Source organism: Mycteria americana, chromosome 5 (assembly GCF_035582795.1).
Source record: "Mycteria americana isolate JAX WOST 10 ecotype Jacksonville Zoo and Gardens chromosome 5, USCA_MyAme_1.0, whole genome shotgun sequence".
NCBI lineage: Eukaryota > Metazoa > Chordata > Aves > Ciconiiformes > Ciconiidae > Mycteria > Mycteria americana.
Window position 1 is genome coordinate 64,273,822 of NC_134369.1, and position 27,475 is coordinate 64,301,296.

At 46.0% G+C, this 27,475-nt stretch overlaps 1 protein-coding gene and 1 long non-coding RNA gene across 3 annotated transcripts; one reads left to right on the top strand and one right to left on the bottom strand.

Annotated features, from left to right (window-relative positions):
* Window positions 1-14,099: 14,099 nt before the first annotated feature.
* LOC142410707 (uncharacterized) lies at window positions 14,100-19,908 on the bottom strand. Its single transcript, XR_012776017.1, has 3 exons — window positions 19,428-19,908; window positions 18,704-18,851; window positions 14,100-18,035 (listed from the first exon to the last, which is right to left on the bottom strand). It is a non-coding gene; the product is annotated as an uncharacterized LOC142410707 (long non-coding RNA).
* Window positions 19,909-20,075: 167 nt separating this feature from the next.
* Window positions 20,076-23,061, top strand: ZBTB42 (zinc finger and BTB domain containing 42). 2 transcript variants are annotated; one of them, XM_075503719.1, is made up of 2 exons: window positions 20,076-20,207; window positions 21,576-23,061. In XM_075503719.1, exon 2 carries the CDS (start codon window positions 21,590-21,592, stop codon window positions 23,018-23,020), a length of 1,431 nt encoding a protein of 476 aa, XP_075359834.1. In that variant the 5' UTR covers window positions 20,076-20,207; window positions 21,576-21,589; the 3' UTR covers window positions 23,021-23,061. The 2 variants fall into 2 exon arrangements, with proteins under 2 accessions (XP_075359834.1, XP_075359833.1); XM_075503718.1 differs by lacking the exon at window positions 20,076-20,207 and adding an exon at window positions 20,720-20,841.
* The last annotated feature ends 4,414 nt before the right edge of the window (window positions 23,062-27,475 follow it).

Consider the following 27,475-nt stretch of genomic DNA (forward strand, 5'->3'; position numbering starts at 1 on the left):
AATTCGCATAGATGAATTGATGATTAAATAGGTGAAGAACCCAAATGGAGCAGTTTGTTGCTAATTTAAATGCCGTCTATGTCTAGACCACTCTCCTTGTTACATTCTAATTGACCTAATTATTTCCAAAAACACTCTTTTTGTCATTTCTTTCGCATTTAGATCATTCTGTATGGGGGCTGGATGTGGGAGGAGGGCTGTTCTGGTGTATTCCAACAGCAGAGAGTATTTTAAGCAGTGACTTTGGATAGCAGCAGCAGTGACTGGTTACGAAGCTGCAGAGCTTCACGTAGACCCGTGGAAAAGATTGTGGGCTACCTGTTTGAACTTCACCGCCGTACAACCACATCCACTTTTACCACGTCTTAAGAATGAACACATCTCCAAAAAGGTCTTCTTATTCTCAGTGGAGTTTCAATATTAGCGCTCAGACATTTGATCGAGTTACTGCCATTTGACAAGCTCGTGCTTGTCAGCCCAGCTGAGCTGGGCAACTGTTATAACCGTGTGCACGCTTTGTCTTTTGTAAAGGCAGTGGAATGGCACTTCTTGTGGTGGGGAAAGCAAAACTGAAATAGCGCACAGTTGCTGTAGGGAGCTATTGTTACTGCTTGTAGGAGCAAGTGCCTGCAGAGTTACCACATCTCAGCTGACATGAGGTAGCTTGTTCACTCGCAGTAACTGGATCGTGCATCGGAGCCCTGCAGAGACCCTGGTTCCCCTCAAATAACAGTATTATCTTTAATTTATAGTAGCAATACCATCAGGTGTAGGATGAAGGAAAACTGAATGTTAAAACACATTTCTAGTCCTCTAGAACCTCTGTTTTTAATGTCAGAAAAACTCCCAGACTGCCCATAGATATTGTGCATGGAGAATTTACCATGGTCACTGGTAAGCCGTTGCAGTGGTTCAATGGCAACGTTGAACGTTCAATGGCAATGTTTTTAGGCAGTATCGCCTAAAAACATGCTCTACACATTCAGGCTGAACTTAACAAGTTTCACCCTCCAGCTCCTGGTCCTGTTTTACCTTCGGCTGTTGGATGATCACCAAAAGTTACGTACAATCATCAATGGAGCCAGAATGGCTGTAATTACGTTTAACTCTTCTAGGCTGCACTGGCAGATATCAACATGCATGACCAAAGGATTCTCTCATTTCCCTCTTTTAGGGAGAGAAACTGAGGTGAGGGAGAGAAAAATGACTTGCCCAGGGTCATACACAAAATCAATGATGGTGCAAGTAGGGGAACCTGGATGGCCAGGTTCAAGGATCGTCTCATCAGGCAGGAACATTTTAACCAAAGTTCACGCTATCTTTAGCCTGTCCTTCACTGACTAGCTGAATTACCCCGGCTCAGGTCTGGTGGCTGAGAGAAGAGAATGAGGTTTAAGATGCATAAAACTGCATTTTGTTATCTGTCGTGGCTGCTTTGATTTTTCTCAGCTTTCTGTAGCTGGAGATGTGTCAGTCAGATGCCGTGCCAGATGTTTCCCACAAACTGTCACATAAATGAAATAGCTGGAGCGAGGTAGGAACGTACCCGATTGCCAACCAGCTGCCAGCACCTGCTGACTGCGTTCAGCAAACCACGGCTCTGCTCTCCTTCCAGTCAACCTCAGAAGACCTGCCCATACAAGAGATCCAGAGAAGGTGGTGACAGCCACAACAACTGGGAGAAGACAACCTAAGCGGCCACCCTGGACCAGGCTGTCCCTTTCCCTCACTCCCAAACACTCAGGACCCCTTGGCAAGGGCTGGTCAGTGTGGGACTTGTTTAGTGGCAGTACTGAAGACCTGGGCAGAAGGACAGTTGCCCAACCGTGGACAAGAAATAGCCCAAAGCTTGTTGGTGTGAATGGTCCTGCTCCAAAAACCTACTGACAACTTCCCTGGTAAAGTTTCTTTTCCAAATGCAGAGTGCCACGCTGGTGTTTCTTTCAGATGGGACTACACCTGAATCTGGGGCTTTATAGGACGTTTTCAGCTTACAGAGCACTGGATGTTTTCTGTCACACCAGGCCATCAGAGATTTCTGTCATGTACTCATTTCTCAAATTAAGTGCGTAAAAAGATGGTGCAGGCAGCCAAGTCTCACACGGATCCGGCCATGTACTGCCAAATCTTTACACACTGCCACTGACCAATGCAACCAGCAGCCCAAAGTGGCTTGCTAAATCCAGCAACCTCCTCCAGAGCTGATGCACCATGTGCAGATGCAGAACGTCCCACCTCCCCTGCGGACCACTGGCCAGAGGCTCCCCAGCCTGCCCCCAATTTCCGGATCCCACTGTGCTACACTGATAGCAGGGAAACAGGTCTTTTCCTTTCCTTGAGACAGTCTCTCCTTCCCACCCTTGGATCCCCCAGTTCTTGTGGATTTAATCCAAGAAATAAACCCTTTTTTAGGGAATTTAGAGATAAAAATCAGTGTAACAGCAGCTCTGTCCTTCCAGTGCTTTGCACATTATTATTCACTGCACCTTCAGATGTATCTTAGGAAGTTTGCCCATCTCTTGGGCATGAACTGTCTTTCCAGTCTCTATTTATGAAGCGCACAACACAATAGTAACAATAAAAACAATGTCATCTAGTTGCATTCAGACAGTAAAGATCTATTATCAGCTCCATCTGAATATCCTCCTTTCATCAGTGGCATGGGAAAAAACACTTCCATGAAAATTTCTTACTGAAAAAAAAAATTAGATTTCCAACAAACTTCCAGTGCTTTGCGCGTTATTATTCACTGCACCTTCAGATGTATCTTAGGAAGTTTGTGGTTTAGGAAATCAACCGTCACCTGAAACAATATCCTACATAAACCCTCTAATTGCATCAGTGATCTCTCCTCTGCCCATCACAGACTCCCTCCCCTTTCTGGTACTTCAAGGAGCTCTTCGGGCTGTTAGTCCTCTGCTCATCCGCTATGATCAAATTGCAGATAAATTGGTGAAGGCATTTGCAGATAACTTTTTCTTTTTTTTTTTTTTTTAACCTATAGCATGATTTTTCATTTATGATTTTCCCAAATCCCGGGAACTAAAATTCTTTTTATGTGTGCACAGTATTTTTCTCTGAACAATATTTCTGCACGCAATTAAAAAACCCTGATTCTGTACATTTTCTAAATAAAGCCTCTAGACTTATATTTAGATTACAATGATCTCTTGGGCATGAACTGTCTTTCCAGTCTCTATTTATGAAGCGCACAACACAATAGTAACAATAAAAACAATGTCATCTAGTTGCATGCAGACAGTAAAGTTCTATTATCAGCTCTGTCTGAATATCCTCCTTTCATCAGTGGCATGGGAAAAAACACTTCCATGAAAATTTCTTACTGAAAAAAAAATTAGATTTCCAACAAAGAGAAATATTCTTGGGAAATTTCAGTTTTACTTGTCTTGTCATTGGTTTTGTTGGAAAACTGGGCACCTTAAATCCCTTGCAAGAAGTTCTGTTCAAACAAAACTCAGGGGTTTGGCATGTTGAGGTAAAAACCCATAATTTTTGGTTTCAGCCCAAAGCTGCCAACAACAGAGGATGTTTTTTAATTAAAAATCAAAAATTCCTCTTCCTGTTCTTTTGTTTTTCAGCAAAAACTGCCGAACAACATTTTCTTGCCAACTCTAGTGCAAATAACCTCTCTTCTGGTTTTGACAACTTCCTTGGGATTATGTTGCTCTATTTCAAGTTCTTCCTTGTTTTCTTTCCTCTACCTTAATGCCAGCGTTGGCACCGAAGCTTCCCTTAATGATGACATATGTTCCTCACTCATTCAGAATATGATCTAACTCTTTATATAGAGCATCTGTTTATTTATCTGTGGGACATGTGGCTAGAACATAAACTTGAATGAGCTGTGGGAAAGGCCAATTTTAAATATGAAAATAGACTAACATTGGTGTACTTACAGACACTTGCAACTCCCTCATTTGATTACTAGTCACAGAAAATGCTTAGACATTCTCATGACGATTAGTATAAACATTATTCTTTCCATTGGAAAAAAATATTATCATAGCTGGACAAATAAACTGACCCACAACTTGAAAATGAATGTCATTTCAAAATTGCCTTCAAAGGCATAATTCAGTAGCGGTGCTTAATATTCTCAGCTGTCATCGACCATGCAGTAATTAGTTTCAGTCCTAATGAATATTTATTTATATGAACAAGGTATAAGCATTGCAAATATCATATGTCTTTGACCACGGTTTATGATGATGATATTATATGATTGCATGTATGTATTCGTTATTATTACATGAATATTTCATAGATCAGTGTAAAATGTAATTACATCCTATTATGTTTGCTTAATGTCAGTGTCAACAGTTTGATTGAGATTAGCATAAGATCAAATCATTTTCTCAAAGCAGACCCAAGTTTCCCATCTCTGGTATCAGGATCAAGATTTTGGGGATCATAAACCAGTAAGGTACTCAGGGTACTCAGCGTTTTCCACAGCCTGAATCGCTTGATAGAAAACTTTTCCTTAAGTCAAAGGCAAACATAGGAGAGGGGGGAAAAGCATGTTTAGTTTTCTTGAATGTTTAATCCTAGAAGAATCAAAGAGACAGAGCATTTAGTTATTGAGTGTGATGCAAAGATCTGCAGTCCATTTAAAGACATTTATCCGTCGTTCTTGCTAGTTTCAGGAAGAGTCCTAAATACAAGAAATCTTTGTATCCTGCTGTCAGTGAGAATAAGATATTGTTTCATCGCATGCTAACGCCTAAACTCTCTATTACATCAGTTGTTTAAAAATTTCCCATTTGCCTGAAATGTTGGAAGTTCTCCGTAATCACAAATATCCCCTAAAAACATAAGATCAGAGAAAAAATAAAGCACTGCTTTCTATTTTTGTCGGTGTTTACTTTGTTCCGTTGTTTGCATGTCATACATGAAGCCATTTCAGTTTCCTCTGTCGAGACAGTTTCTCTTGCAGTTTCAGTGTCTTTCTCACAAAGCAAGACAGCAGAGAAAACGTGTTTTAAAAATAGGAAAATGTGATTGTGAAACCACAAACTTGTGTTTTGCACAGAAGAGAGGTGAAGATGGTCAGAGAGAGGTACTGCACAGAAATCCCTTTAATCTAAGTTTTGAATTGACAAAGTCTTACTAAAGATGAAACTCTTCACTTTTATACTCGTACCAGCCTTGGTATCAGAACCTGTGTACATTTGCGTGTGGGAGATGATTTCTCAATATTATTCAGCTACATAATTTCCCTTTTTTCTTGTGATTCCCCATTTTCAGCACCTTTCATTTGCTGGTAATGCTGCCCCAAATTGTTGATCATTTCTGAAATACTTCTGCTGAGATCCTAAATCATGAAGATTTCACTTGATTAAGCCGTCAGTGCTGCAGTGCCAAGGCAGCACTGGGATGCTCGGCTCGGGTCCGTTGCTGGCTTGGTCTGTTTTGACGTTGCTCAGGGTTTGGGGGTTTTTGTAATGATGATGGGATGGAGGGGAATGCGTGGTGGGAAAGAAATCCTTTCCATGGACAGCTTCACAGACAACTTGCCTTTCTGAGCCTCTCAATTGCGAAGTGTGCGCCGACATTTTCTACTTGTTGCTCTTGACATCTGAATGATGTATACGGTTTTGCTCAGGACTTGACATTTACTTGCCTTCCCTGTGTATAAGGCAGAACCTCATGTGTTCTGCTAGGGGCATATTCCCACCAGCAAAACCTGCTGGTGCTTCTCCCGGTCCCATTCCCCTGAGCATTATGGACCCAGACCACGCATGGATTTCATGAGAGGTGGGTGGCAGAGGCGTGGGAAGGGCTTCTGAGGTTCAGAGTGCTGAGAAACCCCATGGAGGGAGTCATCTGATGGTCAGAGGTCTCTTTTGAGGCCATGAGTGGTGTGCTCTCTTGGAAGAACACTTGGAAGAATTTTTGTCGCTTTTAGGAAATGATTTGGTTTGGAAAAGTTCTAGAAAAGGAGGCAGGATTTGTCTTTGCCTAAAGTCCTTCTAAGTCATGTTGGCTGATGATTCTGAGATGGTTCCCAGGTGTTTGGACCAAAGCCCCCAGCCAAGGTGACTGCATGCACGCAGTTTGTGACAGCATAACGTGCATAGTGCCTGGCACAGGTGCTGTAGCACATTGATTTATGCTGAGAGAGTGCCCAGACCCAGTGTCTCTGATATTTACCTTTAAAAGGCCACCAGCTACCAAAGCCTTGAAAGGTGCTTGGCAAAGAGGTGGCAAGAGCCACAAGCTTTCCAGGCACTGCTGATTTTGGGGTTGCGTAGCACTCCGTCTTTCCTCTCACGTGGGCGGTTTTTCTTGGCATAACGGGTTGATTTCAGCACTTTGCTACCTTGCTTCTATCAGCCGTTCCCATAATCGCTGCATAGCCAGCAGCGTTGTAACTTCAGCTGCTAAGCCTTCGGCTCTTCTTGGTTTTAATCTTCCTATCCTTTTCCCCATTTCAAATCACAAAGGCCCGTCCTCACGAAGAACGGTCCTTTTCTCATTGTGCTACTGCTTGTTCTGCAGCTGAATCTTTCCCTGATGCTTCCCTGGTGCTTTGCACCTAAGGCACAACACAAAGACATGCAATGCAATGTGCTCCCTCCTTATTATTATAGATTGATGTTGAAAGGAGTGCTGCATGTAAGATTTTAATCAAGAAACTGCAGTAAGTTTATGAGCAATATATATCTCTCTCAATTTGGCCAGCAATGAAAATATGGTTGGCAGGGGGAAAAAAGAAAACTCCTTCTCTCTCACCGATGTACTTTCCAACATGAAAAAAAGGATTTTGAATAAAGTGGCAATATGGATGCATTTGAAACTGCGAAATGTGATTCTTAATTGCTCATGATTGTCTCTCCAACAACTGGTAGGTTAACCACGGCAGGCTGACAGCCTGTACTAACTGACAATCAATATTGTTGAAGCGCAGAACCTTTGCCTGCAAGACACAAAAACATTTCATTTTCAAACACTACGGGACATCTGCTTCTGGAGAGAAAAAGTTGCTTCTTCTCGGCAATATGCACCGACTTGTAACTTATTTCTTCTCCTTGCTCGGAGGAAACAAAAGTCTTCTTTATACCATATCCTTTCCACTAATCTGGCAGCTATCCAGTGTGGGTTTAAACAGATGTTCTGGAAAAAAATATGGCATATACAAATGAGATGGAATCCAGCAACTCAGTCATGGATTATTACAGATATAAAATACGAAGGGCTAAATTCTTCCCAGATACACATTCTATAGAATATTTGGCACTAGATGTAAGAACAGCACACAAACAAATCATTAATACCCTCTGTATAATAATTGTTATATATTTAGCACAAAGACCCTAGGCTGGCTCAAACCCTTCACGTTAAATACTGTACAGATGCACGTTCAGGCTGAGGAGTTTACATACAAATGGCTGCATGCACCAAAGACTTAGATATGTAAGTAACTTTACTTGTGCATGTTTACAGGATTAAGCCCCACATGTGATTATATTATTGGCAACAACAGGCATTTCTTACTTTCCATGCTGCAGCCTTTGAATAAATCACACGGTAACGAACGATTTGATGTTAAAAGGAAAGAATTTGAGTCTTGCTGTGTATAAGTCTACTAAGCCTTAGGGCTGCCACGGGGTTATAAGCTCAGTAGTAGAAATCATATGGACACACACTTCATAAATATATATTATACACAAGGCAATGAAACTGATAAAATTATCTGTTTAAATGCTGAAATGCATCATACAGTCTCCTGATGTGAAGGGCAAACACGTAAGCCCTGAGCCCTAACACTCCTGGGACGACCCGTAAAAGCAGCTGGGAAGAAGAGCTGGTACCACGCGCTGGGCCAGCTGCGAGGCGGGAACGAGGGATGCTGGTAACTTTGGGAAAGGCACAGACAAAGAAATTGCTTTTAGCTTTTACTGATATAGTGCAAAGAATATGATCTGATGGACAGAATAATATTTAAGAGCAAGTGTACCTGCATGCTCTGTGGAGACCCTGCTCTTCCCATGCTTCTGGGCGAATCCTCATCTCCCGTATGAAGCCTGAGCTCCTGATGGCTGGAAGCGCACCTACCATAACCTACTGTTCTCCAAAGCTTTTACTTTTAACTGTTCCCATTTCTCCTCCTCCCTCACCTTATTTCATCTGAATTGGAAATGAATTTTCTTCAGGCAACTCTGGTGTCCTTTCAACGAAATGTGCTCTCTCAGAAAACAACCCCCTTTTAAACAGCCCTGAGAACGTATAGCAGCGAAGCCCAATGCTTATGGAAATAAACTAAAAAAATAACTTTTTTGAGCATTCACAAAGGACATTTGATTACTTGACAAATAATTCTGTTTCCTATTGTTGTTATTGCTGAACAAAATAAACTGAAAGTTGTTGGGGAGATGCCAGGGTGAGGAGTGGGAGGGATTCATTTGTCCCCACTTTCCCGACTGCTTTTCCTTTCAGTCTCTAACTTCTCATCATTTCATCAACCTCAGAAAATTTACAGGGAAATGAAAGTACAGCAAACTCTAGCTTTCCTACCCCCATAGTTTTTGAAACGAGAGCTCACTTGATCGGTTGCAATGGAGAAATAATGAGAAAAGGTAAATGGGGAAGACAAAGAACTGGGCAGGTTTCTTTTTTCCCCTGGAGTCAAGGTGAAACACTAAACATCAGAAATTTGCTAAATCCAAGGAAAATCACTATCTAAGAAATATCCCAAACATTCCTGGAAAAGCTACTGCATTTGAAACACCGTGAAAGAAAAACAACCTGCACTTTTCTTTCCAGGAGCGTGACAAGTCTGTCCTTTCCTTTCCCCACCGCTGCCTGTTGCTGCTACGTGTATTTTTTGCCCGACTGCTGCAAAGGGCTGGGCTCACCCCGAGAGCAGGGCTGCTCGCCGCCGGTGCCCGGTGCCAGGGGCAGATGTTCTGGCGCTGGGAAAGCGGAGGTGCCGGCACTGCCCGTGCCAGCCTGCATGGCTGCATGCACCCTCCCCGACAGACCCACCCAGCATCCATCCACTTTATGCCTCTGTACTTTATGCCTCTGCAGAAATGCTGGTGCACGGCCGCGCAGACACGGGTTCATTACATACTCTTGAGCAATTTTAACAATTTTAACTACAGAAGAACGAGCTTAAATTGAACATGCAGGCTGACTGCTGCAAACTGCCTGGTTCTGGTTACAAGCTCGAGAAACCAAGTGAAATAAAGTGCAAAGCTTAGTGTATCCTCTCTAAGCCAGTGAGCAAGTCAGGCTTAGCGGGTTATTTGATGATATTTGACTCTGCTATATGAATAACATCTGCAAATACGCTGAGTCTCTTTGGAATTGTTTTTGGTTTAAAAGAATTTGTTATTTAGAGCATTTCAATCAGTCACTCCCTGGCTTGCTGTTTTGGCTGGTCACAGTGTCACATTTGAGCCTTCCCGTCCCCTGCCTCAAGAAACATCATTCTCATAATAATCAGGTGTTTGTTATAGAAGCCTCCAAAGACAACAGGAGAGAGCCCTGATACCATAAGCCTACTGCTGGGGGTTAGAAATTAGGATGATGCTAAAGCAGGGGAAGAAGACAAAATTAAATGAAGAAAAAGATCCGATTTCCAAAACTCCACTGGCTACATTTAGATTTCTCAGTGGCAGCCAGCTCGGCGTTAGGCTGGTTCACACATGTGTCCTGCCCTGCATTGGTGCATCCACCCGGCCACTGTGGCAAGGCCAGCCATACTGGCAGCTTTAAACATCCCAGCCATCCCAAAGGCTCTTTCTGAACAATGATGTCTGGTCTTTTAGGAAAGAGCTCAGGCAGAACTGTTTGCCTTTTTCACACCAGTCAAGCCACAGGAAGGAATTAGGAGGATGATGCTAGGAAAACTGGTGGCCACCACACCGACCTCCATCATCTCCACCATATGTCTAGAGGGCTTCTGCAACTGCTGCCAGTAGCAGGGTGAAAGCAAGCTTGCTGCCCCATCTCGATCTAGAGATAATAACATAAAAAAGACCATCCTGGGGCAGACCAAAGATACATCTAGTCGAGTGTCTTCTCCTCAGCAAAGAACAGCAGTGATGTGGAGGGATGAATGTGAGAACAGGGGGAGCAATCAGTGATACTTCCCCAGAATATTATTCACACTGTCAACACAGTGTGGCTTTCTAAGTCAAAACCAGTGCATTGTGTTTAACACCTTTTGGTGAATTTATTGACCATGAAATTTTCTCATGGGCCTCCAAACCCATGCAGTCTTGGCATCCTGAAGGTGCTGTACCAAGGAGATCCACACCTTAACCACAATCCTTGAATTCATCCTGAACCTGCCGTCTTGCCAAGTTTATCTGCTGTCCCTGGTTCTCACCTTGGAAGAAAGAGGGAAGGGCTGATCTCCCCATACTGATCTGATCCTGCAGGCTCCTGCCAACCCTCCCTCAGCCGCCTTGCGCCGAGGCTGCAAGAGCCGTCCCTCTGCGACCACCCTGAGACTAGGCGGGCGTGCAGGTCGACATCCCACTGGTCTGGACAGCAGGTTTGGGATCGGGAATGGTCTCGGACACAAGCTCAAAGATCTTCTCCTGCCTGGGAAGGTCTTAAGCCTCACCCAGGCAGCACGGCTTAATTCATCAGCGCCTGCGAGGAGCACAGATACACAAGCGTGAGGCACCGCACGAGCACCAGCAGCATGGCAGCAGACGGATCAGCCTGTACGCCAGCCTCTCTATGTGTTTAGACAGACAGCAATGTTTTGCAATCATAATTTTTCCAACCCTACCTCCTCTTTCCTTCCAGGCTTTAAGGTAAGCAACCTTAAAAGCAGCTCCAGAAGTGGTCAGAGGCTAAAGAAGAAAGTCCCAGAAAAGACACCTGGGCAGGGAGAGGTGGGAGGGAGGCACATGCCCGTACGCACCGTCACCAGCCTGCCTGCAAAGAGAACTAATATCATTTGTGTGGGATTTTCCTCCCCCTCCCGCAGATCAAAAGGACAGCAGCAATGCAATCTGCTGTTTGTGTAGGAAATGTGTCAGAAGAGGGAAGGAGGGGATACACATGGGAACATCTGCTCTAAGAAGCCACTTGAAAATTAACCATTTAGGTCCTGATCCAGGGAGCACCTCCCTAGCACTAAGCCTCAATGACATTGGGCCAGTGCACGTTCACGGCACCTTCTGCAAAGTCTTGGAGGAGGATGAGGACGATGAGGAAGTCTTCCTCCAGCTTCCTCGGACTGGGCTCCTGTAGGCAGAGTGGAGCCCTTCCTGGTGCTGGTGGGCAGGTACGCACAAGAGTCACTCTGCTGCCTGCGTTGAAGACGTGGGAAGAGTCGTGCATGGCCAGAGTCACTCATCTCCATCCAGGCACACCTGGACAAGTGCAAGATTTGCAGCTCGGCTCCCTGAGTCATTGGTGCCAAGAGCAGGGCACGGGGGAGACGGGACTTTTCACCTCATTTGTCCATAGGGCTTTAAGCACCTAAAACCTCCCTTCTGCTCCGCTCATTGTTCTCTCCCTCTTTCTGCATCAGCTGGACCTGGCAGCCTGCAGCTGAAGAGCCCACTGCAGAAAGTTAAAGGTGGGGGCAGCACATCCTGGGTTTTCTCTTCTGTCTGTGACTATTGTGGGTGCCCTGGTCCCTCACAGCCGCCCCTTGCGCCCTTTGCATGAAAACTTGTCGCCAGAATAAAACACTTGCTGACCTGGCTTTGTAACATCACCATACACAAAGATAAGTACAGCAGAGAAAAAGGAAAAAAAAAAAAAAAAAAGGTTGTATTCTTTCTTCCTTCTGTGTATAAATTAAAAATCTCACATTGTCCCAGTGCAACGGAGTCGAGCACAAAAGGGAAAAAACAGCCCCGTGTTGTTCTAGGCCAGGCGCCAAAGCAACTTGTGCGAGTTTGTGCTGGCAGCGGCGTTCTCCGGCAGAGGGTCCGCACTCGGCCGCGGCAGTCGTAACCAGCGACCCTGCCTCCCAGGTCACTGAGTCACCTTCCTCTTAGCCCCCCGCCACCCTCAACCTCCCACGCGCTTAGGCAAAGGGTTGGGGTTTTTTGTTATTATTTATTTGGTGCATCCTGTAAAATGTGTCCCATGACTGCCGTTTACTACCCGGGGTGGCATACGAAAAACTGCCGTCTCTGTGAAAACGTCAACCTTAACCCGGTTTTGGACGCAGTCCAACAAATCCTTTACCCACAGAAATACTTTTACACAAGTATTTAAGTCAACAGGATTCCTTGCATGAGTAAGGGATTGTGGGATTTAGCCTTTACCCATCTTATTTTTCCAGTAAATAAAATGTACTTTTTTCAGCCTCTCTAGAGAACTTCACGATTTTTATCCTTTCGCTGCTCTTCAGGTTTTGCCTATTTCCCCAGAGCTCCCTATCACTTCAAACACCATTTAACTTGCAATTTCTTTCTTTCCAATCTCTCCTCTATATAAATCTCTCTACGTTTGCCCACCTTACCTGTAGACATGAGTTAAATCAGCAATTTGATCTCCCAGTTAGGAGAGAGAGATTGTTTGGATTTCAGTTTCTGCATCAGAGCCAGTCTTCTCAGTATTGATTCTGCATCAAATGCTGGAACAGCTGCAAGAGTTCAGGTGTAACTCCCAATAACCAAACAAAAAAACCCGAATTCCAGGGTTTCTTTATCTTAACTGATCTTAGAAGGACCTCTGCTTTCCTCTTCTTTCTCTGCCTTCTTACAAGTCTGGTCTAAATGCGAGTAGTCACAAATCCTCCTGCATATTCATCCCCAAGACGCAGCAGAAAGCGTGAAAGTATCCCAATTACAAAGGTGTAGTTTGAACGTTGCTCTGGACTCGAGCTGGAGGCTATCTCTGCTTCACTTGGCTGAAAATAAGTACTTAGCCTTTTGGACTATGGAATTAAAGGCAGACATGAGCAGCAGCACATCACTTTGTGTACACTGCTGGCTACGCAAACCAAGGTCCTACAGTCACCCCAGGCAAATGGACCATCTAGGCACATCCTCAAGTCTGGGTCTTGAAGGTCAGCCAAACTGAGATGTAAAAACCACAGGGTTTTGGCCCACAGCTGCTTCTTGAACGCAAACCTCCTAGTCCATTTAGTGTTACTTTAGTGCATTTCCGCGACAGCGGTCCATTTATCCCTTCCTGCTTTGACCAGGTGACATCCTACCAGTGACGCCCGCAGGTCCCCAGCAGGTGATTACCATTCCAGGTTGTTTCCTTTCACTTATTAACTGTTACAGGCTGACCTCCAGCTAAGCCTGGTGCCGAGTGTCTTTTGGAAGCCTTTTTTCCAAATGCTCTTTAGTAAGTGTCACCGGGTTGGCCAGACAAGACTGACACTTTGCAAAAGCATCAGGGGTATGTCTTAATGAGCTGGTATTTTTTCCCAAGCTTTTGCACATTTGCTGACATCTCCACTATCCCATATTCTGAGCATTTCATTTCCAAGGGCAAACTACTAAAAACCTTCTCCTCTATGGGTGCAGGTGGAGCTCAGGCTCTTCGCTGGGCTGCAGGAGGAACTCAGTAACGTAATAGCCTGGATCTCAAACTGCAGCCTGAACCCCTGATGTTGTGAAGCCTGTCACTTCATTGCACGGTGAAGCCATGATGCAGGAGCAAAGTGTTCAGTACACAAGCATGGGCTCTGAAATCAAAACTCTTCCACAGGCAGAGGGGTCTACCTGCAGCTAAATTCAAACCTACTCCCAGTTTCAGGGAGCCCCTTCCCCCTTACTGCACCTTCGCCCGGGTGCTAAGCGCTTGTCTCGCCATAGACCCAGCTGGGCAACCAGCTTCAAGTATCCAACTTCCCGTGAACTCCACAGCCATATTCTGAAGCTTAATGTTATTCACATATTTCAGTGATTCATTAAAACAGGACTTATACTGAGAGTCTAATTAAGACCAAAGTTCCACATTCATTTCCAGAGCAGTAAAAAGCAAGTTATGTAAACTCGCAGCAAGTAGTTCTTCTTTTACCAGAAGAGCAAGGTAAAAGCATAAAACACATCCATAGGCAAAACAGTAAAGGAGGGGAGCAAAGACTTTGGCAGACAGTACATAAGAGAAGGAAGTCTAGAAAAATATTTTTATTTGCATTTCTTACATGACATTCTCTGGACTTCCCCTCCACCTGGAATACATCAGAGGGAAGTGGAGCGACCAGTGTGATGGCTACTATACAGCGCTGAGACGACAGCAGCTCTTTTTGACTAGAAAAAGGGTCTGTTGTGCTCTCCCCATCCCCAGCCTCCCATTTCTCTCTCCATTCCTGGGGCTGGACTGCTCTCAGAAGTGCGGGTTTGGCACCCAGGCTCCCAAAGGAGTCAAGCAGAGGCTGGGAGCACACCGAGCCCAGTTTCTCTCTGCACAGAGCTCCCGGAGTCACCCCAAAACCCTTCCCATCCAGTGCCACCTCTCCCAAAGTCCTCATCCCAGCTCCTCAGACTAAACTGAGGAGAACGACACCAAAGAAAGATTGAGGCATGGTGAAGAGGAGGACAGATGCCCATGCTAAAGGAACCCAATACGTTTAAAAACGATAGCTTATGTATCTGGAGACAGAAATAGTGTTTGTAATGGAAGAAGTGTGGCTCCTTGAGCAGGGGAGGCAGTTCTAGTCCCAAAGGACATCACAAAAAGGATACAGGGGTGAGGGAAGAAGAAAATATCCAGGGAGGGTAGGGAAGGGGGCTAGAAGATGACACCACTGTGAGTGCTCCAAATTACAGAGGGTCTTGGACGTGGGAACAAGGAGCTTGTTTTGATTTGCTACGTGATAAAAGGATAAAGAAATAGTAGAGGTGATTGCTGTAGCTATCTGGATGGGTTCAAGAAGACAGAAGTGGGCATGAGTAAGGCCAACAACAAAGAGATTGTAGCAATGATGGTGTGAACTGTGTAGCACATGGAGGTTTTAGTATGGGGAATGGAGAAAAGTGAGATGTTTGGGATTTTATTTTTTTAAACTCGCATCTGGGATGCTTATGCTTGTTTATATTTGCTCAGGCTGGGTTGATTTGGAAACCCCGTGGAAAACCAAAAATAAAGAGAAGACCGATATTATATGCCACACACATGAGAAAAGATAGAGTTGTTTATGCCCTGAGATTGCAGATTTATCTATTGAGGATCACAACACTTGTTCTAAGAATATGTTTGGCCAACCCACAAGTCCCAAGAGAGCATCCTGCTTAACAGACCTTTTACAGACAGTGGGATAGGTACACCAACTCTCTGCCTTACAAAGCTCAGGATAACAGTTGGAGGTAAAATTGATTTATCCTGGGACAAAACATTTTCTGAGGAACTGCTGCTAAGCTGGCACCAGAACATCGCTAGTACTAAGCCCTTTATTCTAGGTTATATTTTTGCTTAGCAAACGTTTCCATTGTGAGATTTCCCAGTCCTAATCTAGCAAAACACTTCTGCAGTATTTAGCCCTGTTTTCTTCTGGGAGTTACTAAAATAAAGCGCATTGTTAATGCGATGTATTATTTGCTTACAAATAGAGCAACGCCAATTAAGAACCTCTCCTTTAATAAGAAATTAGTAACTCTACATTGGACCCTACCAGTGCTGCTCAGCTTATCTGAGAATACATCAGCTTCTGATTTAAAGACCTTTGTCTGGGCCTGGTAAATCTTACGCCTGGTCCCAAAGCAGACACCAATTTTGTCTCTGACTGTCCACTGTTATTTACAGCCTTTCACTGTCATTCTCTATATATCCTGCTACAAACTTCTATACACCTGTTAATTTATAACATAAGCTCTCAGATTTCCTTCCTGGGGATGGATAGATAAATAAATAAAGCAAATATTAAAAAGGAAATAACTTGCTTAATTGTATTAGATTATTTAAAGTAAATTTATATTATATTCTGAACGTGCCAAAGAAAACACAAGCAACATTAAAATATGGCTGCCAGGGTGATTAGCAAGGGTGAAAGAGGGAAAAAAAAAAAAAACCTCTCAAAAAGGAGAGTGTGCCTTATCAATGCCATGCAAATTTCCTTCGCCACTGCAAACTAAGAAGTGTGCTCCCTTTACAGAAAAAAACCAATGGATTTTTAAAGGCTGAAAAAGTACCTCCCATTTACCATTTCTAGAAATCCAGAACACGGCAGATTGTACCAAAACCAACCAGAAGCTGAGGCTTAGGCAAGCTGAGTGAAGCTATGGAAGATGAATAGCTGAGAGGAAGCTGTCTCCCAGCCGCTGACAAGGGAGCTGAAGTACAGGTGTGATATTAAATGCCTGGCTGGTTCGGATGGGGATGGTGCAAGCTCTTGCTGTGGAGTTGAACGTGACCTGCGCCAGCGGTACCCCTGCGGAGTCCTTTGCGCTCTTAATGCATGTCGCTAGATTAGTGTATCCTTATTGATAGCCGTGTTACAGCAAATACAACAAGTTAATATGTAATTTATATATGCAGCTTAGTGCTATGAGCCTATCCATTTGGTAGGGTGATTTGACAATAGAGATGTAAGGTCCTAGCTGCTACAATATATACTCACAAATACTCCAGTGCACACACAGGGTCTCATTATCGGGGAGAAATCAGCAGGACAGCCATAAAACAAATACGACTCACATAAGCACACTGCTCAGGAGACTGTCTGCAATATATGCTCTGATTAATGTCTGGAATGGCAATAGTGCAAGGTAATGCTTCCTTGAGTCTTAGATGACGTGCCTGAAAAGACCTGTGGGAAGGTCATGCCCACTTTTATGACTTGACTGCAAATGGAGCAACCCCCTGAATGCTGACCTTGGATTTGACTGCAGGGTAAGCGCTGGAGTAGATTGCAAATCGGGGAAGATCCATGGATGCCAATGGCAGCTCCTTCTCTTAACACCACAGGGCTCAGCATCCTTTGGGGTTAAATTCCTCCCTGTTTCAGAGGAGGGAATGAAGCATTCAGTCCTTCTCATGCCCACTGCTGTCTGCATGGGATAAATCAACCTTTGCAAAAGTTTGGAAGAACTTCTGCAAATAAACCTCACTATGACCAATGCACTGAAAATATCTTCAATCCCTGCAAGTATCAAACAATCTCAGGCCCTGACTCTCCCTCTGAAACGCAACTGGACTACCACAAAGAAGATGCCCTACAAAAAAAAAAGAACATAAAAGCACTGAAATCATGTAGAAACAAACACAAAGAGGCTTCTGCCCAATGCGGAGAGAGAGAAAACGATTAAATCACATGAAAAACCTGTTGCTACCACTTCTGCATTTGGCCAACAAAGAGGGATAGGGAGGCCCCACTTGGTAAATATATACTCTTGTTGGATCAAAGGGGTAAGAATGGAAGCGAGTCCTCAGGCTTTATGGACCTGATCCAGTTGGTTTTTCTACTAATTTCTGTGGGCTTTGGCTGGTGTCCAGGCAGCATAAACAACCAGGAGCAGGGCTAGCCCTGATTTTTACTCTGCCCTAAACCTGGGCTTTCTGCTCAACTCTAGAAGGCTCCGTAAGCAGCAAAAGGCTCACTGGCACCCAGGAGGGTTTTAGCTGGACCCAGGAACGCACATGGCCGCACAAGGATGCCTAACATGGTGGCTCCTGACGTCTTCCATCAGTCCCCATTCATGTTCAGCCGTCCTCACGTTCAGCGGCACGATGGTCGTGATCTCCTCCGAGCATGGATGCCGGTTGGGGAGTTTCCTATCGGCCGAGCAGCTGCTGCCTGGCTCCGTTCCCTTGGGGAAGGACTGAAAACGGAGCCTCTTCTCGGCTTCGTGGTAGGGGAGCCTTCAGCCTGCAAAGGGCTCAGGGGCCAGAGCGATGAAAGCAGACGGTTTGCTTACCATGGCGTGCTTTCACGAGGGCCTTCAGAAATGCAGGAGCTCTCAGAATAAAGTTTCTGGGGCAGTTCTTCCTGTTGCCTTGCCTCCAGTAATGACTTCGGGCTTGTTTACATTAGAGAGTTGTACTACCAGTATTTTATACAACCGTAGTTAAATCAGTACAACACCTGTATTGTATCTATCGTTGCCTTGGTGTGAAGGTGAGTATAGTATTTCTGAGTCCTGAAAAGGCAAGCCAACAACGCGCAAAATGGATACCTAGAGAAAATGGGAGTGCTGTTGCGTTTTCTGACATTTCAAACTTGGTTATGACCACAGACTTACTGTGAAACTGTAACTGGTTTACTAAAAATAAGACACTGCCAGATTGTAGGCAATTATTCCTAGCTTACAGCACCCAAACAGGAATTAAAACTGGTTCTTTTTTTATCTTACTTTTTCGCCCCTTAGTATTAAAGGGGAGAGGGAAAAATGAACAATGAATTACACAAAATAAGGGATTTCTGCCAAGCAGCATAATTCATATGAATACAAGAGACTGCCTGACATTCCCAGTGTACAAAGACAGCAAAACTCTACAAGCCGACAAATCCACAGAGTAACTTAATGGAAACTGCACTTGCACTTTGGGGAAGAAATCGTTCCACTTTTGGTAGAGCCTGTATTATCAGGCTGCGACTGTGGGATAATACCGTCTTTAAAAGGACAGAGAGCTCCCGTTCCCCGATCGTGTCTGCGATCGTGGACAAACAGATAAAGCTCTCGGCTTTACTGAACGGTGACAGATTTAACCCCAGGACCTTTAACTCTTTTGCTGGCGCTGGGCACCTCTGCATTCTGGGCTGGAGTTTCCCACTTTGAACGGTATGGATGAGAGTGTTACCAAATACCTGAGAAGAGCTTTGTGCCGATGCAGTCGTTAATGCTCGAAAACCATGCCAATATCCTGGCATTCGCTGCCAATGGAGTTAAATAGTTGAGGTCCGTGACAGAAAAGTGGTGCTGGCAATGTAGACCCTGACTTCTGTGACAAAGAGCCTGAAGATAAAATATCGAAGAACGGGATTAAATTAGTAGCAAATATACCAATCAATAAACCTGATGTTTTACAGTGCTAATGCCACCATTGTGCATTGGAGAAGACATACGTTAAAAAAAAAAAAAAGTTGCTATCCTGCGGATGTTATAACCTAGACAAGGCAACCTAGAGGAAGGAAGAGAAAGGAGTTTCCCTGCTTTACTTGTTGGAGGCTCAAGCACGGGCTAGAGACTCCGACCGGCACCACGCAGAGTGTTCGCAGGGGAGCTCTGAGGTGACCCCAGTGCTCCGCTCCCCCAAACCTAAGGGCACTCTCAAACTCATCCCTTTTGCTTTTCAAGGGCAGCGAGACCCTAAACATCACCCTCCATCCGGAGCCTCAGCCCATCGCTTCGCGCCCGCGGCCGCCTCTGCCTCCCCTCCCGCCACCGCTGCAGCCCGGAGGCTCCGGGACAACCCGCAGCGGCGACGTCCCCCCCGCCGGCCCCGCTCCGGCCTCCAGCGGGGCGGGGGAGGCGCCCGGGGCTCCGGCAGCCGGAGTTCCGCGGCGGGTTTCGGCGGCGGCCGGCTCTCACCCCCGGCGCTGCGCTGGGAACCGCGGCCGGGCCCCGGCCCCGCCCGCCGGCCCCGCGCTTCTCCGCTCTCTCCCTCTGAAGGCGCTCACTTTTGATGGGATTACAGCTAATTAAAATTTAAAATTCAAATCAACTATCGAAAAGGTCATCTTGAAAAATCCGTAGGCATCTGGTATTTATCAGCTGACGCGCAACTAAAGATAAATCCGGGGGAGCGCCTCGCCGCCTCCTGCCCCATCCCCGCCGCGGGGCAGGCGCCGCGCAACTCCCGCTGCCGCGCTGCCCTCCGCGGAGGCCGCTCCCCTCCCCGCCGGGCAGCCCGGCCCGGCCCACCCCGCCGCCCTCCGCGGCACGTCGGGCTGCAGCGGGCGTGCGCGCCCTTTCCGCGGCGGCGCAGCGGAGTTGGGAGCGGGACGGCCGCGCTGCCAATGCAGCGGCCGCGAGGGGGGGAGGAGGAGGAGGAGGAGGAGGAGGAGGAGGAAGAAGAAGAAGAAGAAGAAGGGGAGGAGGGGGGGGAGGGCGCAGCCGGCAGCGCACACCGGCCGCCGCCGGCGGGGCTGGCCGGGGTGGCGGGGGCTATTGTGTGCACCAGACGGGGACACACACACGCACACACACACACACGCACACGCACCCGCGGCTCGGAGGGAAAGTATCGCGAGAGCGGCCGGCTAACAACCTGCTCCACAACACCGCCGCGCCGCCGGCCCCGCGCCGCACCCGCGGAGCGCCGCGCACCGCCGCGCACATGCGGACGCCGAGCCCCGCCGTCGCACGCCGGTGAGTACGCGGTGAGCTGACCGGGAGGGCCAACCTACCCCCCCCGCCCGCCCCCCGCAAGGGGAAAGTCCTCCCTGCAAAGTTGGGGAGCGCGGCTGCAAAGGGCGGGGGGGGGGGGGGGCTCCGAAAAGCGGCTCCGCGGTGCCCACCCCCCCCCGCGCTGCGCGGAGCCGGGCGCCGGCGAAGGTCACGGCGGCGGGCGTGGGGAGCAACTTTGCGGCGGGAGGTGGGGTCCGGGGTGGGGGTGGGGGGGGAGTATTGGGGGGGGCGGGCTCGGGGCAAGTTTGTGGGATTTAATCGCGGGCTATAAATGGGGCTGCTGGAACTTTAAAAGGCAGCAAGCTGTGGTTGGCTGGTAGCGAGATTTGGAGTAACATATGGCATTAAAAGGCGCACAGCTGGAGGTAGCATTTCCATCGCAGTGAAGTCAGAGCAGCTGACTCTCCAGCTTGCGGTGTAATTAGCAAACCGAGCACTCCTCCTTCCCTCCCTCCCTCCCTCCCGCCTGCCTCTCTCCCTCCCTCCCTCCCTCCCGCCGCGCCTCGCTCGCACTCGCGCACGCACCCGCGCCCGCGCTCCCTCCTGCCCGCCCGGCTCCGCGCCCGCGGCCGGCTCCGCCGCGCCCCGCGGGAAGGTAAGCGCCCGGCCGCGGCAGGTAGCCGGCTGCAGCCTCAGCCCTGCCCTCTCGCCGTCCTAATGCCGCTTATTTTCCTCCTTGGCTTTTAATAACTTCAAGGGAAACTTTTTCCCTTTATTCCCCCCCCGCCCCCCCCTTTCCGCATGCGGGTGCGGGGCCGGGGCCGCTTCCCCCTCCCCACCCTGCTCCCTCCCTGCAAAAACGCCGCTTCCCCAGCGCCAGCCGCGACTGTTTTGTTGTGATTCGGTGCATAACGACTGAGGATAAAGTTTAAATGTGCGTGTGTGTATGTGCGTGACGTGGGTAATATGCTTTATTAAAAGATGCCCCGAGTTAGCGTTGCTGGGAAGACAGCCTGGGAGTTTATGCTTTTTTGTGTGTGTGTGTGTGTGTGTGTGTGCTTTCCTTCTCTTAATTTTATTAAAGTGCTTAGTGGGAGAAACAAAGGTTGGAGGGGCTGCTGCTTTACTAGCTTTTGTTTACTTACAATCAAGTTTTTCCTGTTCGGAGCAGGTGCGAAAGGATGAGAAGCATGTTGTGTCGGTTTTTTTCTCTCCCACCTCCCCCCACCCCCCCAACCTCCCCAGTAAAACTATTACAGACAATTAACAGTAAACGTTATCTCCAAGGCTGTTTCTTTGGCTTGTGTTACCAAAAAGCCGATCTGTTTGTTACAGCTGCTAGGAGGCTTTAGTTTACAGTAGCATTCAAGTTTTTCCTGTTTTGAACAGGTTATGAAGGAAGAATGGAGTTTCCAGACCATAGCCGCCAGTTGCTGCAGTGTCTGAGTCAGCAGCGTCACCAGGGCTTCCTGTGTGACTGTACTGTTTTAGTTGGAGAAGCTCAATTCAGAGCTCACAGAGCCGTTCTTGCCTCTTGCAGTATGTACTTCCATCTTTTCTACAGGGACCAGTTAGACAAAAGGGATATTGTGCATCTGAACAGTGACATTGTCACAGCCCCTGCCTTCAGCCTGCTGCTCGAATTCATGTACGAGGGAAAGCTGGAATTCAACAGTCTCCCGGTTGAAGATGTGCTGGCTGCGGCTAGCTACCTTCACATGTATGACATTGTGAAAGTCTGCAAGGGCAAGTTGAAAGATAAAGAATTATGTTCGGAAGAGAAGATTAATGATGAGGCGGCTAGTTTGGAGAAAGCGGAGCATTTTCTAGACGCCGGAGTGCCCCTGGTCCACGAGTTTGACCCAGGAAACAAACAAAAATTCAGCGTTGCAGAATACGAGAGAGCAGCAGGCAAAGAAAAGGTCAGCAGTCACCCCGCCTGGTCCTCTGATCATATAAGTGTCAGCTCTGTGCCGACAGAGGCAGAACCGTGCGCCACAGCAGCTGGAAAAACAAAGGCTAATGTCAATAGTTCCACAGGACCTTTGTCCCAAAGGTCTGTTAACCATCCCCTGGCTTCGAGTGATGTGGACTGCGCGCTGGATTTGTCTTTCAAGCCCGTGCCGGGGAGAGATTCCTTACACCCCTCCTATGTCTTTGGACAGCTGGCTTCCGACAGCCAGCAGCAGGGTACCGAGCCACTTGTTAAAGATGAACAAGACTTGCTGTCAGATCAGGAGGACGGCGAAGCCAGGAGTCCGGAGAGTCAGCATTTTGGGAATTCAGCCAAAAGCCTAGTGACAGGGTTAGGACACATGTTCGCGGGGAATGGCAGCTCTCATGCCCGAGAGGAGGATATAGATCAAGAGCGAGACGAGAGCGAGGACGACATGGATTCGTCGGACATCTCCTCCTCGGGCGTCCTCGTGCCTCCCGGGCATATCTGCATTTGCCCGCTCTGTAGCAAGGTGTTCCCGAGCCCGCACATCCTTCAGCTGCACCTGAGCTCTCACTTTCGCGACAGGGACGGCTCCCGGACCCGCCTGTCCCCCGACGGCTCGGTCCCCACTTGTACCCTCTGCGGAAAGACTTTTTCTTGCATGTACACGTTAAAGAGGCACGAGAGGACTCACTCGGGGGAGAAGCCCTACACCTGCGGCCAGTGCGGAAAGAGCTTCCAGTATTCCCACAACCTCAGCCGCCACGCGGTCGTGCACACCAGGGAGAAACCCCACGGGTGCAAGTGGTGCGAGAGACGGTTCACGCAGTCTGGCGATTTGTACAGGCATATCCGCAAATTTCATTGTGGCCTTGTAAAGTCCTTAGTTGTTTGAGATGCGTGATTTTATTTTTATTTTTTTTTAACACCCCCCCCCCCCCCATCCTTTTAAAACAGGAAAAAAAGGCAGCATCTGAATTTTAATTTTTTTTTTTTTCCCCCTTCCTTTATTTTATTTTGGTGATATTCACTTCAGGTATATGATCTTTAAAAGATGCAGAGGTATACACTCCAGAGGCCTTTTAATGCAATCCTTCCACCTCTCCACCTCCCCCTTTCCCCTGCCACCCTCCCTTCCCAGCCCTGTCCTTTAGGTCTTCTCTTGCGTGCCCATGTTACATTATTAATGTGAAATGATCTCAGTAATTCTGCAGTCTGTTTTCATGCTGGAAGTACTTGCTTCGTGGTCAGGGTTTTTTTTGGTCGTTTTCGTGTTGTTTTTTTTTTTTTTTTTTAATTTCAAAAATGATTATCATCAAATTCCGGAGAAAAATTTGGATTCCATTAAGCTCCCCTAACGTTCTCTGCGTGTTGCATAGGAACATCTGAAGAGATGAGCTATGATTTAAATACATTTCAGTGTAGAGAAACTTGTCTGCATATCGCAGAGTAAGCGGCCGTACTCTTATTTTATAGAGCTAGACGAGACCTTAAATTGGCCCTGATTGTAAAGGGGGTTGAGGATTCCTGGCTGCGTCTTTGGTACTGGTCATTTTTTGTTCTCTTTATTATGTTAGAATAGTTCTGCAGTCGGTCCTAATATCTGAATGAGAAGTTTTTGCCTCGGGACTTGACTTAAATTTTCCCTTCCACCCATCCCCGTCTGTGGGCTGACCTACTGAAAAGCTGCTTTTGAGCATAAAACGTGGATGGAAAAACTCCTTCTGTCTGCGGCGTATTCACTCCCGAAATATTGAAGGATGTGCACTAGGACATACGAAAAATCATAGGATACGTGAGTAACTTCATTCCCGGATCGACACCCAGGGGCTGATCCCGTCCCCCCCGGGAGGACAGCAGCCCTGTAAGCGGCTCCTGGGCTGTCTTAGTTCAAGCTAACTCATACCACGTGTGTTAGGAGATGCCCTGCGATCTTCTCCAAAAAGTTTGCTGCTATGTGAAAATCAGCAGCTCAGAGTTTTATTTATTTTATTTTTTTTATGAAGTTGGTGATTCCCTCTGGGCCAAATTCTGTGCAATGGCCGGTATTTCGAAGGGGTAGTATGAAGATAAACCGCTGGAGGGAAAACGTGGCCCAACTTTCTCCCCCGGGTCCCACCTTTTCAGGGGAGGTTTTGGGGGTATTTTTAGGTGTGGGGTTTTTTTAACTTTGTTTGTAAACTGAGGCTGCCTGTGACTTTAACCAGTTTTACTCCAAGTAACTCAATTACTTGCCTAATAGAGCATCCTTTGGTCTGTGCATGTCAGTAAATATCAGATTATTCCCTTCCAGTCAAATTACCCATACAAGGTACATGTACACAGGACTGAAATATAATAATAATATTGGAGGGTTTTGAATGTCGTTCTGCTGCATTAGCGTTGCTTCACCAGCTTTCCTGACACTCCTGGAGTTGTTTTGTGAAACTTAAGTGTTTATTTTAAAATGAATTTGAAGCACTGAGTTAGATTATTTTTAAAAGTTGTGCTTAAAATACTGTATTTCATCTTATGAAGAAAAAATTTCCCAATGCCTTCCCCCTCTGGTCCAAAAACTGAGCACTACCTACATAAAATAATATGGGATTGATTTTTTTTTTTTTTAAATAAGTACTTCCTCTTTTAAAGAAAATCAGGATCTACTTGTTACAGCCTCCTCTTACTATTCATCTCTTAAACTATGAATGTACATGTAATGTGAAATTTTGCTTCTATTTATAGTTTTGGTTTTTTTGTTTTCAGTCTAATTTCTTGACTGTAAAATATTTTTGCTGAACCTGTTACATATGAAAGTTGTGGGAGAGTACTGTATCTTGAACATAAGTGGCTTTGGTACTGTGGTCTTATTCTACTTAATCATTTTTTTCTTCCTTTTTTTTTTTTCGTTTTTGCTGTGATTGGAAATAGCACTGAACAAAATCTACTAAAATTAAGTTATTTTTCTTTCTACTAAAATTAAGTTATTTTTTTTCTCCTGAAGATACTTGATATAGTATTTATTAGATTTTTTTTTAAGTGGAATTATTACTGTTAATCTATTTCAAAACTAGTTAATTTACACTTCACTTTAAATTTTATAACAATGGGTTTTGCATGTTGAACAACATGTAAAGAGTTTAATGTAGAGTCAGCATTACTGAAGCTGGTAATCTTAATCTTGCATTCTTGTGACACTTTTTTTGCATTTCAGTCTTCAATTACTGTTTGTTTTGTTTTGTTTTTTTAAGATCATAAAATAGGATGTGCCATAAGAACATCATTAGCGTATGGAGCAGGGAAAAGTTGAAACAAGTTTGTGTCTGATCTTAGTATAGAAATAATTCATTAAACTGATGCTATGAGCATGCTCTGTACTGCAGTGAATATGGGGCAAAAGTTTTTTAAAAAAAGAAAAAAAAAAAGAAAAAAAACCCGACTTTCTCATTCTTTACTACATCATGAACCCGCTGTTCTCATAGTCTGGTATTTGTGTTCCCACTCCTCATAGCTTGAATTTCTAAAGTAAAAAAATGTTTGCACTTATTTTTGTTCTTAAGGTGACTTTTTTTGGCTATCTCTCTGTGTGTCTCTCTTATTTTTAAGTTGCAATAGCTCGGAGCATGTTTTCAAAATGGTTCATGGCTCTACAGAGAAGTACTAAAAACATTGCACACTTATGCTTGTCTCTTCATCAACTATTTCACTGTGGGGCGGTGACTGTCTCTGTAGGGGACGGTCCTGCCCCGCATTTTAAACACTGGATTTGTCTTCTACTACAAACAAATACTGTGAAGTTAATGTAAAAAAAAAAAAAATCATTGATATTTTTAATTGTTTTTAATCTTGGTGCAGTTCAGATTAAATATGTATATTTAAAGACACTAATTTTTGTGGGAGAGTTTTATAGTATACAGTATGTAGAAAAGCTATTGGAATGGAATATATTTTATAAAAACGTTCTATCACTGTTTTATAGTGAACTATTTTTTCTTCAGTGTTAGTGTAATACTGTTAGTCTAGATACGACAATCGCAGGAAGAGTGATTCAAGCTACTGTTAGCGCTTAGTTTTGCGTGGAGTTCTGTTTGCAACTGTATTGGTATGTGCTGTACAATGTGACAATCGTGACTAGGATTGTTGTCTTTATAAATTTACACAAAATAAAACGTGCTAGAGTTGTAAGCTTGAGCCTCCTCCTCCTCCTCCCCCCTTTAGCAGAAGCGGTGTGGTGTTTGGGGTTTTTATTATTATTTATTTATATTATTTTTATTTTATTATTTGTTATTATTAATATTTTACAGGTGGTTGTGCTGCCTTTTTTTTTTTTTACTTATTATGATATACTCTAATAATTTCTTTCTTTTTCAGGGCCACGTGGAATTTTAGGCATGTGAGGAGCTGCCGTATCTTGGTCAGAGCCTGACCGAGCGTTCCCTTAGTCACTGGGCAGGACTCAAACCAGCACCACTTCTGCATTTTAACCAGAGTACCGGGGAGGTTTGAACGGGCTCGACTCTCCCTCCGATGCCCTGAGCGAGCCTCGGGCCAGCCCTGCCCTGAGCGACGCTGCTTCGCAGCCGCAGGCGGGCGCAGGGGACTGGGTGACGAGCCTGTGAACGCAGGCGCGATGCGGCGTGCCAGGACAGCCCGGCAAAGGTGCCGGTGCCTGCCGGCTTCCCAACACCGCCGGGCTGACCAAAGCCACGTCGGCTAACTTGTGTGAAGGGGCTCTCTTAAGCACCGAAACTCTCCCAGGCTTGGGAGGGCTGAGGTCTGACCCAACTCCTGCTAACGTTCGCCTTAAAACTTGGGTTGATTTAGCAGGAGCTGGCATTAGGAGGAAGAAGACGCGAGCTGCCCGTGCCAGCTGCTGCTCAGGGGAGGAAAGTAAGCTGGTGGGTAGGTTTGCACCTGTGCTACGTGCACTGCATCTTGTATTTCTTAATTATTTGGAGGCGAAGGATCCTGGTAGAATCGGACTGCCTTGAAATGGTGCTGGTTGAGAGATGGGCAAATTACAGTTAATGCTGGTGTGGAGGCACAGCTATCTCCCCTCCTGCTATCACGTAGCCGCTTCTTTGCAATCATCTCAAAATAGGTAGGTATTTCTTGCGTTCAAGCGTGTGTCCTGCCTCGCGGAGCTTGTGCCTCCGTCCCCATCTGTGGGGAGGGCGAAAAGCTGCTGGAGATGTGCAGCGGTCCTGCTCCGACATGGTGAAGTGTTAGAAACTATAAATTATATATGTTTTTTTTAATTTCTACCATTGGGGGGTGGGTGTCCTTGCAGCTGCTTATTTGTAGCACTCTCTGTTTTCAGTCTTTGCTGCTGTTGTGGATGTATGGAAGAAGATTCAAAGGTGCTTTATCCCCC

What these genes read in the sequence shown, in the direction of transcription:
- ZBTB42 (XM_075503719.1), top strand. Translation starts at nt 21,590, where the DNA reads ATGGAGTTTCCAGACCATAGCCGCCAGTTGCTGCAGTGTCTGAGTCAG.